Here is an 18,110-nt window from a genome sequence, read left to right as displayed (position 1 = left end):
TTCTGTAAAGGTGAATTATTACTCTAACTGGTCCTGTTTTTCACTTTCTCTCTTTTAATCTAAATGTAAACCCAACAAAGATTCCCCTGTCAGGGTTTTACAAGTAAAAGTAATGTTTGTCTTCTAATAAAGTCAAGAGATAAATCTTAACGAGTAGAGACAAAAGAGTACCTGCAGAGGGAAACCTACCCTGAATGGCCCCCCGTTTCCATCGTCGAGCTCCAGGATGTATCCGTCCACGGCGATGGTGGAGAGCGGTGGCTGTTTCCATGACAACGTGGCGCTGTTGTTCTGAGTGCAGCATTCCTCCAGCTGGAGCATGGGAGCAGCTGGGACTGAGGAAGGGAAAAACCAGGCCAGATTACAGCCCACTGAGATATGAAAAGATGCCCGCACGTGCACAAACACACACACACACACACACACACACACTCCCAAACTGGATATGACTGTGCTGTACATGAAGACCTGTTCAATATTTATCATTTATAAATTCAATTATGAATATATGAATTCAGAATGCATTAATCAAAGGCTTCCGAATCATGAATATAAACACACCAAACTTCCTTGACTTTCTGAGTAATTTACAGAATATTTTACCAAACACGTATGTCAGTGATATCATAATGTATAAAGCAGGTAACAAACACAAATGTCTATGCACACATCCAGCAAGTTCCCCAACTCAAATGCTTTCTAATTTGCTTATTTACTAATTTTAAAAGATAAAGAGATCATTTGCAAGAATACGCTAAAGTCTTTAAAATACAACTGCAAACTCAAGGAACTGTTGCCACAGAAAAAGAGTACATTCCCTTACAAAAAAAACATTAGTGTCCATAGTACATTTACAAAAGATACTACATACAGAAATATCACAGTACAATTAGGTTTTAATGTTCATATTTTAACAATTCCCTAGGTAAAATTAGTACAAAAACTTAACTATGAACCAACATTTCAGTACTGCAAACACTGCAGGTATATTATAGCAATTTTTCATAGAGATCAGTACCTTCACAGGCTGGTAGGGATTTACTGTCTTGTTCAAAAACTGTTCAGTAGAGAAGACATTCGCTCTCAAGAAGGCTCTCCTCTAGCAGCCCACTCTGAGGTGTCTGCGCCCATTATCTCCTCTCATTTACCTTTCATCTGGACAAAGTCTAGCTGGTGGATCGTCTGCAGGAGGGGTCCACTGTCCAGGGTGAGGTCAAAGTCGCTGGTCATCCTGGGGGTGAGGGTTCCCTTCCCCCACTGACCCTCTGTCATGTGGACCCTCCGGATCAAAGCATCTGAGATCTGAGAACAACATTAGACAAATTAATTCACAATTAAAACTCCATTACTCATCAATAACAAAAACTGTAACAGAACCAGAAGATCACACAGTATAATCACAGATGTATCTGTGTTTATCTAATGTTTATATCATCCTCTACTTAAACAACACATACATTTTGTATTTTAATTATATTATTGGGAGTATATAAACAATTTTCAATTAGCACAATTCCAATTAAGAAATTCCAATTCACAAATCACACATTTGCTTTACAATCTGTACAGCATACAACATCCTCTATCCTGAGAGCCTCAGTTCAGATGAGGAAGAGTCAACTTTATGTAAAATGTACTGGGTCATATCTGCAGCTAGTAATTTACTGTTTTTTTTATATACATTTTCTTCCCCAGAGAAATGTTAAACTTACCAATACAAGTAGCAAAATGTGTGAAAATTGCAGCTTTAAAAGCGCAAAATTCAAAAATAGATTGACACTACTTCTCAAAATAAATGTTACAGCTTCAATTTCTGGCCATTCTCTGGGACAATGGTTCCCAACCTGGGGGTCAGGAGCCCCACAAGGGGTTGCAAGATAAATCTGAGGAGTCACAAATAACAGGAGGCGAAAGCAAGAAAAAAATGTTTCTGCTATATAATGCAGGGAAAGGCAAATTTATTTGCATAGCACCTTTCAACAAGACAATATAAAGGGTTTTACATAAGACATAAATACATTAAGAAAAGAAACACAAGACAATATAAAAAGACACAAATAAGATTTAAAAGGACTAAAAACAAGGTAAAAAAGAAGATTAAAATTAGCTAAAATACAACAAGACAGATTTGGTAGTATAATGAAAATGACAGCGCAGCTACAGTGCAGTGCAATATATCAATAAATAGTCCCAAATTTAACTTAAGGCAATGGCAAACAGAAAAGTCTTAAGCCTTGACTTAAAAAGAACTGAGTGTTGGAGCAGACTTCAAGTTCTCTGGGAGTTTGCTCCAGATACGTGGTGCATAAAAACTGAATGCTGCTCCTTCATGTTTAGTTTTGACTCTGGGGACAGTAAGTAGACCATCTGAGAGGTCTGGACGGTTCATAACGTAGCAGCAAATCAGAAATGTATTTTGGCCCTAAACCATTCAGTGCTTTATAAACCAACAGTGGAATTGTAAAGCCAATTCTTTGACAAACAGGAAGCCAGGGCAAATATCTGAGAACTGGACTAATGTGGTCTCTCCTGGTCTTAGTGAGGACTCTGGCAGCAGCATTCTGAATCTTTTTAGTAAAGACAGTACTACTACTGAAGATAAAGGCATGGACACATTTTTCTAAATCCTGCTGAGACATAAATCCTCTAATCCTTGATATATTCTTAAGGTGATAGTAGGCTGATTTTGTAATTGTTTTAATGTGGATGTTGAAATTTAGGTCTTGATTTATGGCCTGGTTTCTGGTCTTTAACATTAGCAACTGAAGCTGAGCACTGACTTTTAATCATTCTTCTTTGAGTCCAAAAACAATCATGTCTGTTTTCTGTTTCTTTGTTTAACTGGATCAAATTCTGGCACACCCTATCATTGATTTGTTCAATGCACCAACTCAGTGCTTGTATGGGACCATAGTCATTTGGTGATATTGTTATATATAAATCTGTGTGTCATCTGCATAATTGTGGTAAGATAATTTGTTTTCTATAATCTGAACTAATGTGAGCACGTAGATGTTGAACAGAAGACGCCCAAGAATGGAGCCTTGGGGAACATACAAAATTATATCAATTATCCTGAATTTTCTCAAATCTTTGCCCTATTCTTGTGAACTCATGGATGATTTAACGTCTTCAGAACTTAAAAAATCTTTGGTTGAACTGGTCACAACTCGTAGACATATGTAAACAGTGTGTGACGGCTTGTAAGTAAATATTGCTTGGTTTTAAGGGGTCACGAGCTACAAAGGTTGGGAACTGGTGCTCTGGGAAACATTTTGCATTCTGCTCCACTTCATCAATTGTAACTTGCGGCATGAAAAAGAAGGAGTTGTAGATTCTAGTAGCAAAAGAGACTCGTCTTGTTATGCATCTTACCTGCAGGAAACCACTGGGGTCATTCTCCTTGATAACCTCCAGACAGTACTCCATCAGCCCCGTGGTCTGACGCAGCTTCACCGTACAGTGGGAGATCTGATCCCGAACAACCTGGAAAAAGGTGCAAAAAAAGAGGCATGATGAAAGAGAAAAAAGGGAGAGGAAAGAAGAAATACCCACGAGGGAAGTTTTTCAAATATAATACACTTATACAACAACAAGTATATGGAAGATAATCATGTTTATCATCACCCTTTTCCTGTAATCACTCTGGAGCGGAACATGAATAAAATGCACAAAGATGATTTAATAAAGTGTGTGAGTGCTGTAGAGTATAAATAGGACAGGAATAGAAGAGGAAAGGGAAAAAGAAAGACTGTAGATGCAGAGAAATTAAAGGGGAGTAAATAAGCAGAAGTTGGCAGAAATGATGATAGAGATGATAAATGAGGGAAGAAGAGAGACAAAGGAGAGCAGAGGAGAGAAAGAAAGGCAAAGAGAGGAAAGATGGATGCAGAGAGGGCTTAAGACAACAAAAAATGGCAACACTGAAACAACGTAAAAGGACAGAAAAAGAAAATAGGGTGGTTGGAAGGAGGAGGCTGGAGATCACAGATTAAACAAGGCTGTTAATGGATGAAAGGAAGCTGAATGAAACGACCAGGAGGAATACCAATAATGAGATTAGCACCAGGATTGTCAAAGTGATTGATTGAGTAATTTATTCCTCTTGAGACTTGCACACAGATTGATGGAGGAAGCTGAGGCTGAAGGGAGATCGACAACTGATCCTGTTATTGACGTTAACTGAAGGAAAGTGACATTTTGTTTTCACACGCAGTCTGTGTGAAGAGTCGTCAGCATCACCGGTTACATCAGAGACAGGAAGAGACTGCGCTGAGGTACATTTCACTCATGATTTTTATTGCTGCTCCGCATATTCATAATTTCTTTCCACAACATGACCTGAACACAAGGGAACAGTTTTAAATCGATAAAATAAACCCTCCTTATTGCACACAACAAGATCTTAGATTGATTTGATTGGATATTTGATAAACGCGACTTGGGAGATTCCCTCTCTAGCACTGACACTACTGATGTCCACAGAGCCTCCTTGCAACAGTGTGAAATAAACTGAGGTGCTGGGCCGAGGGTTGCTAGGTAACAGAAACGTCACTGCTGCTATCTGAGGGGCTCCAAGGCTGAATGGAGAGGAAAATCCTTTCTGCAGCCGCTCTGAGACCAACAGTATACATGAAGATGATTTACTGATGACTGCAGTCAGAGCGCATCAATATGCAAGAATTGTACCACTGACACATAAACAGTAAAGACTTTCATATAGTTATAGCCTATTCAAATAGTTTGGCCTTCCTCAGATGAGCCTGGGAAATAAATATTCACATATTATTTACTGTGATCATGAAAGCAACCATTAGACAAAAAGAGCGCAGCTTACAGTATACAGTGTAGCATTACTGTAAGGTAAATGCACATAAAGCTTTAACATGGCCCCCTTTTCAAGGCTACAGTCAGAGTATAGAAGAAGATTTCATGATTGTCCTCTGAACAGTATCAAGTATGAGTGGGCAATATGGATAAAATATATAATTTATATTACAGTAGCAATATAATATATTAATTTTTCTGGAGGTGGGAAACTGTTTATAGCTGAAATAACCAGATCTGGATGTCGATTTTCGGCTGATACAATAAGATAAAAACCTGACAAATCAAGGTACTTTATTACATTTGACAAAAATCCCATTAATCTAATATTTCTATAAAGCAGTCCTGCATACTGGTTTGCAACATTGCCTGGAATTGCCTAATCAACCACAGATACTAAAGGCATTGCTATCTCAACATTTAGCAAAATTCATACTGGTTGACAAATCTCTTTTGTGTCATGCTATGTATCATTATATCACCCTCCCCTTAAAAATCAAATGTTCCAATGATTGAGGTCAAAATGGCAGCGTCATCTTCAGGCTACCAGTGTCACTAACACAGCACGATCAATGTTTTAACCACTTAACATCCAGTTTCCTGTCATTTCAAATGATCTTGTTTGGCTGCCGGCATGAGTTTGTGATGACTGTTCTGCTAGCACGACAGAAGGAATGAAGAGGATGATTGTGTTATAATCACTTGTTTATTGTTGTTTATTTATACAATCTACATCTTAAGGGCACCACACCATGTTTGGCGTGCTTTATTCAAACCTCAGCACTGAAAACTTCTGTTCCAAGTGCAGTTTGTTTGGGCAGCTGAAAACAATTTTGACTGTCCTCGGGTGCCTTCAAACAAACTGCACAAAGACACTTGAAAATGCGTTTTTTAGTTCTGAACCACTAACACCCCCTCATCTCCAGCTGTTTCCTCATGTGCTCTTACCTGTTGCAAACACCAGGGAAGGTACATTTGAGCACAAATCTGCAAATAACTCATGTTTAATTACAGAGTCTGGAATCACATTTGTTTTGACCTCCTTCACTCTGCCAAATATCTGCGGTTCTGCATCCTTCTGGGATGATTGAATACTTGCTAAGGCTTGGTCCATTTGCACTAGGGCACTGTGAACTTAAATGAACCAAATGCAACTTGTCCTCCAAGGTTCAGACTAAATAAAACAAATTGTAGGTCTGACTGCACTCTAAGAGGATTAAATATTATCTGCAAACAGAATATTTTCAAGTAAATAAATATTTACAGAGATGCAGCTAATCATATTCTTATTATTGCCCCTTTTAGTGCTGTAATCAATCAGCCAGGAGGAGAGCCGTGTTTAACCTCTCATCCCATACATTGAGAGGAAATCTCATTCCAGCTCTGATGATTCAGTCTATATTTCTCTGGCTGAGGGCCAAACCCTCCCTGCTGTGTCAAGCTTGGAGCATCCACACCCCTGCAATGGCCTGGCAGGGCTCCAGGAAGAGTTCCTCACTGCTGTCGCTGCCTGTTAAACAATTAGAGTTGCTGTCCCTCCTCTTCACGCAGCTGGAATCACAATCTCTAAATCCACAGAGTACAATACATACTGAGGAATTTTATTTGAGGGTGCAGAGATACGCAGACAACTTTTATCATATCTTGTCCTTTTCCCTGGTGTCCTTCTTTCCTTTTTCTCTCAGATTCGACACTCACTGCTGCTTGCTGAACAGCTTCTCTCAGCATTCCAGTCATCTTTCCTGAAATCTGCTTTAAATCAGCTTTGGAATAACATATAAAAGCTGCAATACCGCTCTGCCGGCGAATCAGCGGATAATCACTGCAGGGAAGATTCATTGATCTGAATTTAACACAGAATTAAGGGACAGCAGTAGCTTGAGGTGGGACGGTAACGGGGGAAATTTAGCTTGAAGACAGAAGTGGGAGAAATGGATTAAGAGAGAGAGATAGAAAGAGAGAGAGAGGTGTGAGTGACATAAACAAAGTGCAGGAGAGTGGTAGAGGACAGAGCTGGCTGTGAAAGTGGGCCACAGTTTCTGCAGCAGCAGAGATGAACAAAGCTCATGTCCTCTCAGACATATGTGGCTGCCATGGTGATTAAGCACATCATCATACAGAGTCAAAGCAGCTCAACAGCGCTGCTAAAACAATCCCAAACAAGGAGATGGCAAAATTAATACAAACTGATACCCAGAGCGATTAAACGTACTGTAATATGTCTTAGCTATCATTCAAGTTTGGAACAGCAGGTTTTCATTACATTTTTCATCCAAAACATGTTACTACTCTGCTAACCTAACCTCTTTTAAATTAGATTTTTGTATAAATAAATGACTGATTTCTTTGCCCACTTGTAGGCAGTGGAAACAAGATGTAAACGCTATATTGACATATTGTCAACATTTAACTTGATGTCGCAAAACAGTGGCTTATTTATGCATCCAGCAGATATGGAGCAACATCAGCATTGATTTGGAGTCGTGCTTCTGGCCTTTCAGGTCTGTTTGTGGTCTCCACCAGCTCCTTAGAGAAATATTTGGCTCTTTAGCTGCTAAATGCTCCACTACGTTCACCAGCTACTTGCTAACTGTGGCTATCAACCATTTGGTGCTGAGCAGGTGGGTTTATAGAGCTTTTTCGCTGAAAACAGCTGCCTGCTGCAGCCAAACTCAACGCTACAAGAGCGAATGAACTAAAACAGTAAAGTTGTGGGTCGTAAAAACCAAAATAATGAGTTCAAACTACAAAGCTCTGTAGAGCTGTTTTGGTCGATAATTCTCAGTGGGTTTGTCACTATGAGCGAAACCCTTTCACATTACACATTTGATCCACTGTCATCATATTGATTGTAGCAGCTTTAAAGAGATTTACACAAACACAAACATTGTACACCAGCACTGACTACAACCAAACAAGGCAAGATATTTTAAAAGGGCCAATATTATCCAAAATCTCATCAGCTGCACATATTGTACTTGTGAGCGAGTCTGCAGGTCCTGCTGCCTCTTTGTGAAATAAATTGCCTTCTTCTATCTGTTTCTGTTGTAATTATTAGGCCACTGCGGCACTTTTGGCCTTGTAAGATACTGTGGCTGCAGTCTCCTAACCTGTCTCTTTACAGCAGGACAGGCTGGTATGCAGTTAGTCAGGACCCTGGCATAAAATCTATAACAGTTTGACATTACGGAAGTGCATGAAGATGATTTAATGATACTGACAAACTGTATAGTAGGAACACAGATGGAAGTGAGTATAAGAGCTGTGATGCAGAGAAAGGAGGGGTTACATGGGGTAAAAGGTGGAAAGGAAAGTGAAAGATGAGAAGGGAAATAGATGGCAGAGGCAAAAGAGGAGAGGAAGACGGCAGGTTAAGGAAAGGGGGAACAGTAAGAGAGGAGGAAGACAAAAGAAATACAAGAGGGATTGTGATGGGAATCAAACTGTTACAGGATGAAAGGAAGATGAATAAAGGGATTAAGTCACTTCCTGCTTTGTCCTGTATGTTACATGCTGCAGTGATGATCAGAGAAAGTGACAAGTGCCACTTCCACAGACACTCAGCTGTCAGTAAGGATCAAGGCGCTTCCTGCTTGGCATTAATGTGTCTCTTACTCAGACGGATGCAAAGAAAATGCAACAGTAAGACGAGCTTCACTTCCTTGATGCAAACATAACAAGAAATTCAGTGGTAAAAAGGAGCAGGGGTCAAAATGACAGATACTGGGTTGCAACTAAGGACTATTTTTAATGTTGACTGATCTGGCAGTTATTTTTTAAATTAGCTGTTTCATCATAAAAGGTCAGAAAATCATGAGAGACCACAGTGATGTCTTCAGATTGCTTGTTTACGCCGACCAACAGTCCAAATCCCAAAGATATTTTAATTTACAATGATATAAAAAAGGAAAAGGAAAAGGAGCAAATTCTCATATTTTAGAAGCTGAAACTTATGAATGCTTTGTATTTTTTAGCTCAATAAATGACTAAAATGATTAGAGTTGAAACAATTAGTCGAACAATCAATTAGTCAAAAGACAAAAATAATCAGCAAAAAATCGCTAGTTATAGCTTCTCAGTTGGACTCTAGGAAACAGGAATGGACATTGTTTACTATTTTTTGACATTTTTTAGAGTAAATGATTAATTGATTAATCGAGACAGTAATTGGCAGATTAATTGATGATGAAAATATTAAAATTGTTGATAAGTCTTCTGTTGACAGAAGGTTGATTATTCCATCAAGCATTTTACAAAGAAACCACAAAAATACTGATGGATAATACCCTGATACTGAATTCATTCTTAATATTTCATGTTCATCTTCATCCTCTCTGCTGCAGATCCCACTGCGGCAATAAAAGCTGTCGTTCACAGTGAGAATAAATAATTCGATATTTGCCTCCAGTGTTCTTTATATTTTTATCTCTGAGCAACTGTACAGTCCAAACTGTTCCATGTTTGAGTGCTTGAAAGTGGAGGACCCTGGGGAGCAGGGATCCCCTGGAGCAACACAGTTAGTCAGATGACGAGGAGTCAACATGGAGGACAGCAAATCACTACAGTGGAAATAAAAATAGCCTCAGTGCAGCAGTACTCATTAAACGACCCGGGCTGGGTGTCCAGTGGACGAAGCATCCGGTGGCAAATTTCGGAGCAAGCGGAAGACTGACTTAGTTTCTGATTCACTTTGTGTTACTCTAATCAGCCCTCAGAAGAATCCCTGATCAGTTTGCTGCTGACTCTGAGAGCTTGGATCTCCCAGATGAAATACAGTGAGAGGAACTGACAGCAGAGGCAGTGCGCCTCGGTTTGATCATATTCAATTAATTCTCCACATTACATTAAAGCACTATACTGGTGCTTAGCTTAGCATAAACACTGGAAACAGGGGGAAACAGCTAGCCTGGCTCTATCCAAAGTTTAAAAAATGCCTAACAGCACCTCTAAAGCTCACTAATTAACTTTTTGTGTAATCCATCCACATTATCACCGTGAGGTTGCCAGCCAACCAAGAGAGACTCCACTCTTGATGCTAAGCTAAGCTAACCATCTCCTGGCTGCAGCTTTATATGAACAGACATGAGTGGTATCAATCTTCTGAACTAATACTTGGTAGGAAAGCACCCAAAATGTGAAACTATTCCCTTAAAGACTCTTATTGCTGGTGTTTGTGGAAAGCTCAGATATCTGAGACTTCTGCTGAGTCTGCTGCCAAATGTGTTATAGTTTGAGGTTTTGTCATTTCCTGTTTTATTTTGTAATGTGTTCCTCTCTTTGTGTGTCTTGTGGTTTTACTTCCTGTCTTTGTTTACTTTCCCTCCAATTTTGATTGTTGGTCCCTCCTTGATTGTTTGTACCTGTGTCCTGTTGTCTCACCTTCCTTAGGGTATTTAGTCCAGGTCTTTTCCTTTGTTCATTGTTGTTCCTATCTTGTGTGCACGCGCGTGCCCTGCTGTTAGATGCACTTTTTGTTGTACTTTGTTCCCGTGCCCAGTTCCCCGGCATTCTTACTGTGAGTTCTGTTGTTTGGATTCTTTGTCTCCCTTGGACCGTGTCTGGATTCTGGACTCAAAACTTTGCCTGCTCCCTGTTGGATTTGTTTAGATTCATTGGACTCACTTCTTTGTTTCCACCACTGCCAGCCGGTAACCCATTTTCCTGTACCTGGACCTGTATCTGCTTATTTGCCTGTTACCTGTTTGTTGCCTGTCTGTCCGCCTGTACTTGTTTCTAAGCCACTTCACCACAATAAACACTGTAGCCATCCGGCTACTTCATCCTCATACCGCTTCTTGGTAGTCTGCATTTGGGTCCACATGCTGCACTGCATGTGACAAAATGTGACTTGACATTTCAAAAGTCATATTTTCTTAACAACATTCATGTTTACTAATTATGTGCTTGATTTTCTGACAGATCACAATCCAAAGCTGTTCTGTTAACAAAAGTCGGATTAAGTTTCCAACACACTCCTGAATGCACAGTCCCTGCTCTTCATGGCAAAGAAGCCTGTGAAAAGTCTTTGTAAGTTGATCTACATATCTTACTGACAAAGTGAGGAAAAATGCCTAAAAGTAAGAATATCAGTCTTAAAAACTTTGGAAAATTGCTACCAGTATAAGAAAATATGCAATTTTCAGCCAAATAGGAGCAGGGCTGTAGTAGCTACCAGCGAGGTCATGTCCTCAGTATTATGTCTTTACATTAGACTGTTATACACCCAGATATTACGCATAGCTAGGTTTTAAGGCTGATTCTGATGTTTTTTTTTTTTACAAAAAATCTCAAGTTAGGTTTAAATATTAAGAGATTTAGTATCAGCCCCCCAAGAATTATATTTTGGCAGTGTGGAGAAGACTTTGAACCAGCATTTAGGAAGATACATTTCCAGAAAAGGTAACTAAATAGTGAAATTACCAATTTAAATGATCAGAAAAGTTTTTTTTTTTTGGTGGTTGGTCAAATATTTTCATATGGTGTGGTTGCACCTCTGGACGTTTGGATTTGATGCCTTGGCCATAAATAACAAAGCAGCACTGTATGGATGTTTGAGTGAAGGAGCTTTTGTTAAATGCTCAGTGACAAACCGCCACAAAACTACCTTCCGCCTCTGCCATCTCTCGAAACAAACACATGGGTCAGTCCTCCTGATTTGCAGACAAAAAATGAACCTGACTCATGTTATTAAGGACTACTTCTCGCCTCCGCAGCTTCAAACAACAAGCTCAACACGTCCGTCACCATGGCAACTGGGCTTTGGCGTCAGCGTGCAGTAACCAGAGGAGAGCAGCTCTGTAGGAGATGTCAAGTCAGCTGCAGCAGTCTCTGTTTAGTTTTTAATTTTTTGTTTTCTACGCTTTTTATGGTTTCTCCTCAACAACTGGAAAATACACAAAGGACTACATTATCATCAGGAGTGTACCGGAACAGAAATGTGTTTCATTTAGTTATGGCTGCAGGATGACTTTCACTACTGAGCCACATGCTAATGGAGCAGAAAGCATCTCATTGACTGCCTATGTCAGAGGGGCACTCCAGAAAACCTTTACCCCGGCTGATATCTACCTAAAGTGAGCTACGCTGCCCTCCAGGAGCAAATGAGAAACACAAAACAGAGTCGCTTGCATCACTGACCCTCTTGCGATGGAAGCTGCATTCCTGAGTAAGTGAGCAGCACAGTCACATGAGAGATCGACACTGAAAACGCAATAAGAATATCTGATCTGTGGTGGAGAAATGTTTTTCCCGCAATGATTTAGTGAACAACACATGGAGGCACTGAGCAATCAGATTTATACTGAGACACATTATAATTTCTGTCTTGGAGGTGTGAATATGTCCGATCCCTCTCTGGCCCTCAATAAACATCCATTCATCAATTAACAGCCATAAATCATTAATGGAACAGATTTTGCATTTTAAACGTGCACAATGGCACCCAAAACTAGGCCCTGCAGTTCTGCAACGCTGCAGTTTCTGAACCTGCAGTTCCAGACCAATCTGTGCCACCTATGGGCAATAAAAGTAACAGTGGCAGTTTAAGGCTGCAGCCGTAAACATGTCGCAGTGAGTTCCATCTACAGGTAAAAAAAAAAAAAAAAAAAAAAAAAGTAATAGCTGCTGTAATTTTGACATCGGTGACACTGCAGGCAATGAGTGTAACAACTACAGTTTTTGTAGCTGCTGTGAGAGGTTTTATATTTGTTGCCTGGAGCATATTTTCAGCTACTGGGAAGAGTACACACTGTTCAGAGTGTCATTGTGTGTCCTTGGTCCTCCAGGACTATCCTGGTTACTTTGCAGAGGGAGGGATGCAAACAAAGGAAACAAAACAAAACCGTTAAAAAAAAAAAAAAAAACCCCAGAAAATAAATATAGTTAAATGTATAGTTCTGTCTTTGCACTAAATATTTGAATACAAAATTTGGAAGTGCTAAAATAATTTGCAAATCAAATCAACTAGTTATGGACAAAGGATCTGCTGTTTCTCTAGTTAACACTTAGCCACACTTGTCTGATGCCAGAAAAAGCTTAAGGAAGTAGTCGGACATTTTGGGAAATACGCTATTGAGTTAGATGAGACTGACACCACTCACATATCTGTTCGCCAACTGTTGAGCTACAGCCAGCAGTTGGTGAGCTTATCTTGGCATGATGACTAGAAACATGAGGAATGAGCTGGCCCGGCTCTGTTGAAAGTAAATCTGCCGACCAGCACCTCTAAATCTGACTAAGTAACACGTTATATCTTGTTTGTTTAATTAGTACAAAATGCTAAGTGTAAAAACGTCATGTTGTGGTTTTATGGGGTTATGTGCCAGACTGTTTCTTGGTCGGGAGCAGTAATTTCCTGGAGTCTCTGGTTAACTGGTAATGTCATGGTGATGACAAGACTCCAGGAGGATAAGAGCGTGATATCGATCTTCTCATCTAAGGCAAGAAAGCGAATTGCTTTAATGTTGAGCCCCGTTAAAAATTATTTCATTTCAGTTGCAACACCCTCGAAAGACAAAATGTAAACCTCAAAAACACAAAGAAAAAGCAGCTATTATGTTCAGTTACAACACTAATTGCCTGCAGGTGCCGCATAATTGCAGCCACTATTACCTGTACTTTCGTTTCCTATAGGTGGGGCAGGTTGACAGGTTACAATGATCGAACAGCTCCTCCTTGTAGAGAATAAAACATGAATGAAATAAAAATGAGTTCTTTCATTTGTGAGTGAATTATAAGGCACATCCATGAAATGCTTCACATAGAAAGGAAAAAGAAAGGAAAATGTGTGTGTGTGTGTGTGTCAGTGTATGAGCATGCTCACATGTTGTCATGCACAGGCTGTGTTTCTCAAACCACCTACACGTTTGAAACCTTGATTCTACAGAGCGTCCAAGCATGAAATTGGATGCTGTACAGTACAAATGTATCTCTCAAATTTCTCCTCTCATGTCGATGCCGTCTCTCTGTTATGTCCCCCGTTCAATGCATTGCAGATGGTTTAAAGACAAATGTGGCACTTTATGTCTCTGAAATCATTGGAATCGAGTTTCATTTCTTATGAATCTCCCTGCTGCCTCTGACTGTCACTGACAGTACATACAACAACAACAACAAAAAGTGCATCTTTGTATGTTGTTTAATTCTGTGCTGAATCTTAAACCTGCAATGAGAAAATCTTCCAAATGGAAGAATTGCAGAAATAGCTTAAATAATTTCTAATGCCATTTGAAACAAATGGGTTCATATCAGCCAATTTAACTACAAATAACATACATTTGACAAGACCATTTGCCAACCATTTTTGAAGCATAATATTAATATTAAGATTCATTTCCGTCCTTCCAGGCAGTAATTGCTTTCAGTTCATCAATCAGTAGAGTCAGTATGGAAGTGATTTTCTTTGCAACCAAGAAGCCACCAGTTGCAACTGTTTCTACTATAACATCAAACTCAACTTACAGACACTTTCATCACAAATATTGTTGCATTTATTTTTGTCAAGCCTATGTTATTGTTGCAGGGGATCGCAGCTGCCTGCCGGGATCTGAAATTTCAGATCCAGTTCCCAAACAGGAAACGTTTAATGCAAAAGCAGCTATAGTCACATTACCCTGCTGCTTATTTTTTGCCTTCTTGGTTAGATTTTCCAACAATATGCTGTCCAACCCACAGATTTTTGAAAAGCTTGATATCCATCTGATACACTGAGATGTATATCTTTTGGGGAGTGTGTAAGTGGTCCAAGGTTGTGTCTGGTCATGCTCACTCACCTTCAGTTTGTGCTCGTGCTCTTTGTTTACTCGAGCCAGCAGCTGGGCCTTGCGTCGGTTCAAGGCATCGATGAGGGCATCGCACTGCGCCACCAAACACGCCTCAAACTCCACTCCATTCTCCTGCAAGACAACAGATAAAGGCTGGAAAAATCTCAATGCTTGCAGAGAGTAAAGTGTCTTAAAGACTGATAATATATAGGAACTTTCAATTGATGTTGACCAACAAAATATACAGTATACAAAACCAAAAGCAGAAGAGATACTAAAGAGTGATGAAGAATCCCTTAGGCAATCATGGACACCAATTTAATAGCAGGATTAGCACAGAAATGTATAGAGATTAGAGAGAGAGAGTAATATTTTTGCTTGTAATGTTTGCTTTAAGAACCTGAGTTAAACGACGGAAAGATAGCTTATTTGAATTCAGTCCATCCTCAAATAAAATATGATTAAAAATGGTATCTTCATTGACACGTCTCCTCCAGTAGCTCGCCATCATACAACGTGGGTGGATAAAATCATCATGAAGCATCAGCACCACGGGATGACTGAGTGATGTAGGTACAATTATGCATAGTATTGTTCATTTTTCACACATCCCAAATTCCCCCTCCTCCTCACCTTGAAGGGTCTCTGTGGAGCGTCATCCCACTGTGTGACGATAATCAACAAGGACATTTAATCCCACCTTCCTCCTCTAATCAGCTCGTTAAGCTGACCACAGCTTTGTCTCCACACATAGCAGAAGGTTGCGAGCATCCAAATCTATTCCTGGTCAATATATTGTACTAACACTAAGTACATGTGATACTGCTGAATGTAAACGGAGAGACGTTTCCTCTCAAGTCAATATCCTCGCTCACACAATTAAAAGAACTTTGCTAAGACCCGAAACCTGCAGAGAAATGCTCTGCTGTTACTATGGCGATGCATCAGTTTCACTGAAATGCCTGCCACATGCTAAAACATCCATTACTCTAATTTAATGGTTGATGTGTTGAAAATTCTCATAAAATTCTGGACAATAAACATACTCCAAGCCAGGGATTACAAAATGTTAACAGTGTCAAATAATGCGATAAGCCTTCTTGTTTTTGTCGATTACTGCAGTGACGTGCTGTGGTGGACAGTCTGGGATCCCAGAGGGGGATGAGAGATGACTGCACTGACTTGCCAAGACAAGTCAGTGCATTATTACTGGGATCGAGGCATTTTATGGCTGGATGTAGTGGGTAAACCAGTAGTTGTCCGCATGTATTTGTGTGTGTTACACACATACCTGGATGTGCTGCACCATGTTTCTTAGCTGAACCAGGAACTCCTTGGCTTCGGCGGCTCGGTCTGACAGACCGTTGAGAGCCTGAGACAGCTGACCCTGTGGAGAGCACAGAGAGAGGACATTAGAGATATATGGGTTTGTACTGCATTGAAATAACAATAACAACAACTTTACGATGCATGTATACTGAACTATGCCGCAGGGATATAGGGGCTTCAAAAAATCTAAAATTGTAGACACTGTACAGAATAGAGTAATCAAAATGGCAGGATAGAATAAATATGAAGGTGCTTATGTGGAGTAAATCACAAAGTTCTGTTGTGTTGTAATGTTAACTTTATTATAAATAAGTTTTTTTTGAAGTTTGAAGAAAAATGGTTCGAAAATATGTTGTCAAAACCAAAATTATTTCCATGTGTGCATGGAAACAAAAGTTTGGCCCTGAATCCAATGTGACATCTCGTTTGTCTAGGGGCCAAAGTTGAAAATCACACAGTTGAAAGCTGGTATTCTTCCTGTGGCCATTTAGGTCCGTTGATTAAAAAATATTCAGGAGGAAAACTGTGAGCTGTGTGATTTGGGTGAAGTGGAAAGTGAGTCCCATTTTCTTTTGTACTGTACAAATTATGATGAATTAGGAGAGTTAATTTCCCATGAAATGGTTTGACAAAACCCTGAAATATTCTGGTGTACATATGGTGGTAAAAGATGATTTGCTAACTTTGTCTCAAAAGGCAATATGGATTATTTAATTAGCATTTATTCTGATTTGTTTTTGTCACTGATTTATGGATTTTATTGTAGACAAAGATGGTTGAAAGATTTAATTGTGAAAGATGCTAAAGTTGCTTCTCCATTTTTGGACTTTCTCTGTCATTTAGAAATGTATACGCAGCCTTCTGGTCATGCTTTTATGAATTTATGTGTCTTGTAGGCCAATGTGGGCTGGACATAGTTATATGCATGACAAAATAATAAAAATGTAATTAATTAATTCAACAATAAATCAACATGCTCAACTCCATTATATATAGATAGGTGCTGAATCCTCAGAACCAAAAATGAAAAAAAAAAAAATAAAAATCAATCAACAATTAAAGGATTCACTCATGCATAGACATTTAGGGCAGACGCCCTTCTGCAGGGTGCAAACTGACAATGTTACAGTCAGCTATGTCACATACTGAAATGCCAACAGGAAGTACCATCCTCCAAACAAACTCAAGACTGAATCAGGTTTCTCCTCTTTGTAGCCGTCCACGTCCTTTGCAAGGCAGGGTGATGTAGGATTTTGTAGGTTTGTAGTTTTTACTTTTTAACTATCAACTTAAGTCTCCCTAAATAAATCCCACATCAACATCTTGTTTCATGCAGAAACACATCAAACCATGTGTGTGTGTATATATATTTATTTAATGGGACCTTTAAGATTGACAGGAAAGACACATGGAGGCAGCCCAGCATGAGATTCCAAACAGCTTATTTTAGATGCAGATTCCCAGGCCAGTGTGACCTGTTCAGTTCAAAACATCAGGCATATACACAACCTATATACAGCCATCATACTGTGAAAATCTCCTAACTCTAAATTGGGCGGTTTTTAAGTTTTGGTTGAACTCAAAATGCACAGTGGTCAATTTAGAAACAAAGCTGCTTTTCATTGCCGCTGAGAAACTGACATTTTGAAGAGTTAAAGTTTTCACCCCTGAGATAAAATGCAATGTCAGCCTTATTCTCACACACAAAAAGGAATTCCCAACTAAACCTAAGATGATTTATCTACAACAAAGCACTTGACTGTTGGATTTATTATTGAATTATACTGTAGCCCCTGGTCATGCAGGGCAGAGCACAGTGCACGTGACGGGAAATACCATTGCTTTGGATGTGTGCGATGACACACAAACGCTCCTGTTTGGATAGTGGGGAAAAGAGACGGGGTGTTCATGTATGTGAAGCGAGGTTGTGTGAACAAGGGGGTGACGGAGCGAGAGGACGCGGCCTGACCCTGTGGGAACCTCGTTTGGTTGAGTGAACAACCGTCAACTTAAGGGGGGGTGTATTGTCTTCTGCGAGGACAACAGGGTATTGGGCGTTATCTGGCAAAAAGAAAAAAAATTACTTCAACTCCGGAAGAGAGCAATAAAACCTGGAACTAGCTGATACAGTGAAAAACACTGTGAAAACAACTCTGTGTCAACCCAGCTCCTGGCATCTGACGTTAGCCGGTC

The 18,110-nt window shown here is 39.7% G+C and overlaps 1 protein-coding gene across 2 annotated transcripts in view; it reads right to left on the bottom strand.

Annotated features, from left to right (window-relative positions):
• Positions 1–18,110, bottom strand: part of trim9 (tripartite motif containing 9) — a 42,605-nt gene that overhangs the window by 10,926 nt on the left and 13,569 nt on the right. For both annotated transcript variants that reach the window (XM_044166727.1, XM_044166726.1), the window contains exons 2-6: positions 15,880–15,975; positions 14,598–14,720; positions 3,376–3,486; positions 1,149–1,302; positions 190–335 (exon numbers count right to left, since the gene is read on the bottom strand). In XM_044166727.1, coding sequence (XP_044022662.1) covers positions 190–335; positions 1,149–1,302; positions 3,376–3,486; positions 14,598–14,720; positions 15,880–15,975 — 630 coding nt within the window. The remainder of the gene's footprint in view (positions 1–189; positions 336–1,148; positions 1,303–3,375; positions 3,487–14,597; positions 14,721–15,879; positions 15,976–18,110) is intronic.

This window comes from Siniperca chuatsi, linkage group LG15, assembly GCF_020085105.1.
Source record: "Siniperca chuatsi isolate FFG_IHB_CAS linkage group LG15, ASM2008510v1, whole genome shotgun sequence".
Taxonomy (NCBI): domain Eukaryota; kingdom Metazoa; phylum Chordata; class Actinopteri; order Centrarchiformes; family Sinipercidae; genus Siniperca; species Siniperca chuatsi.
This window is presented reverse-complemented; position numbering and strand designations above follow the sequence as displayed.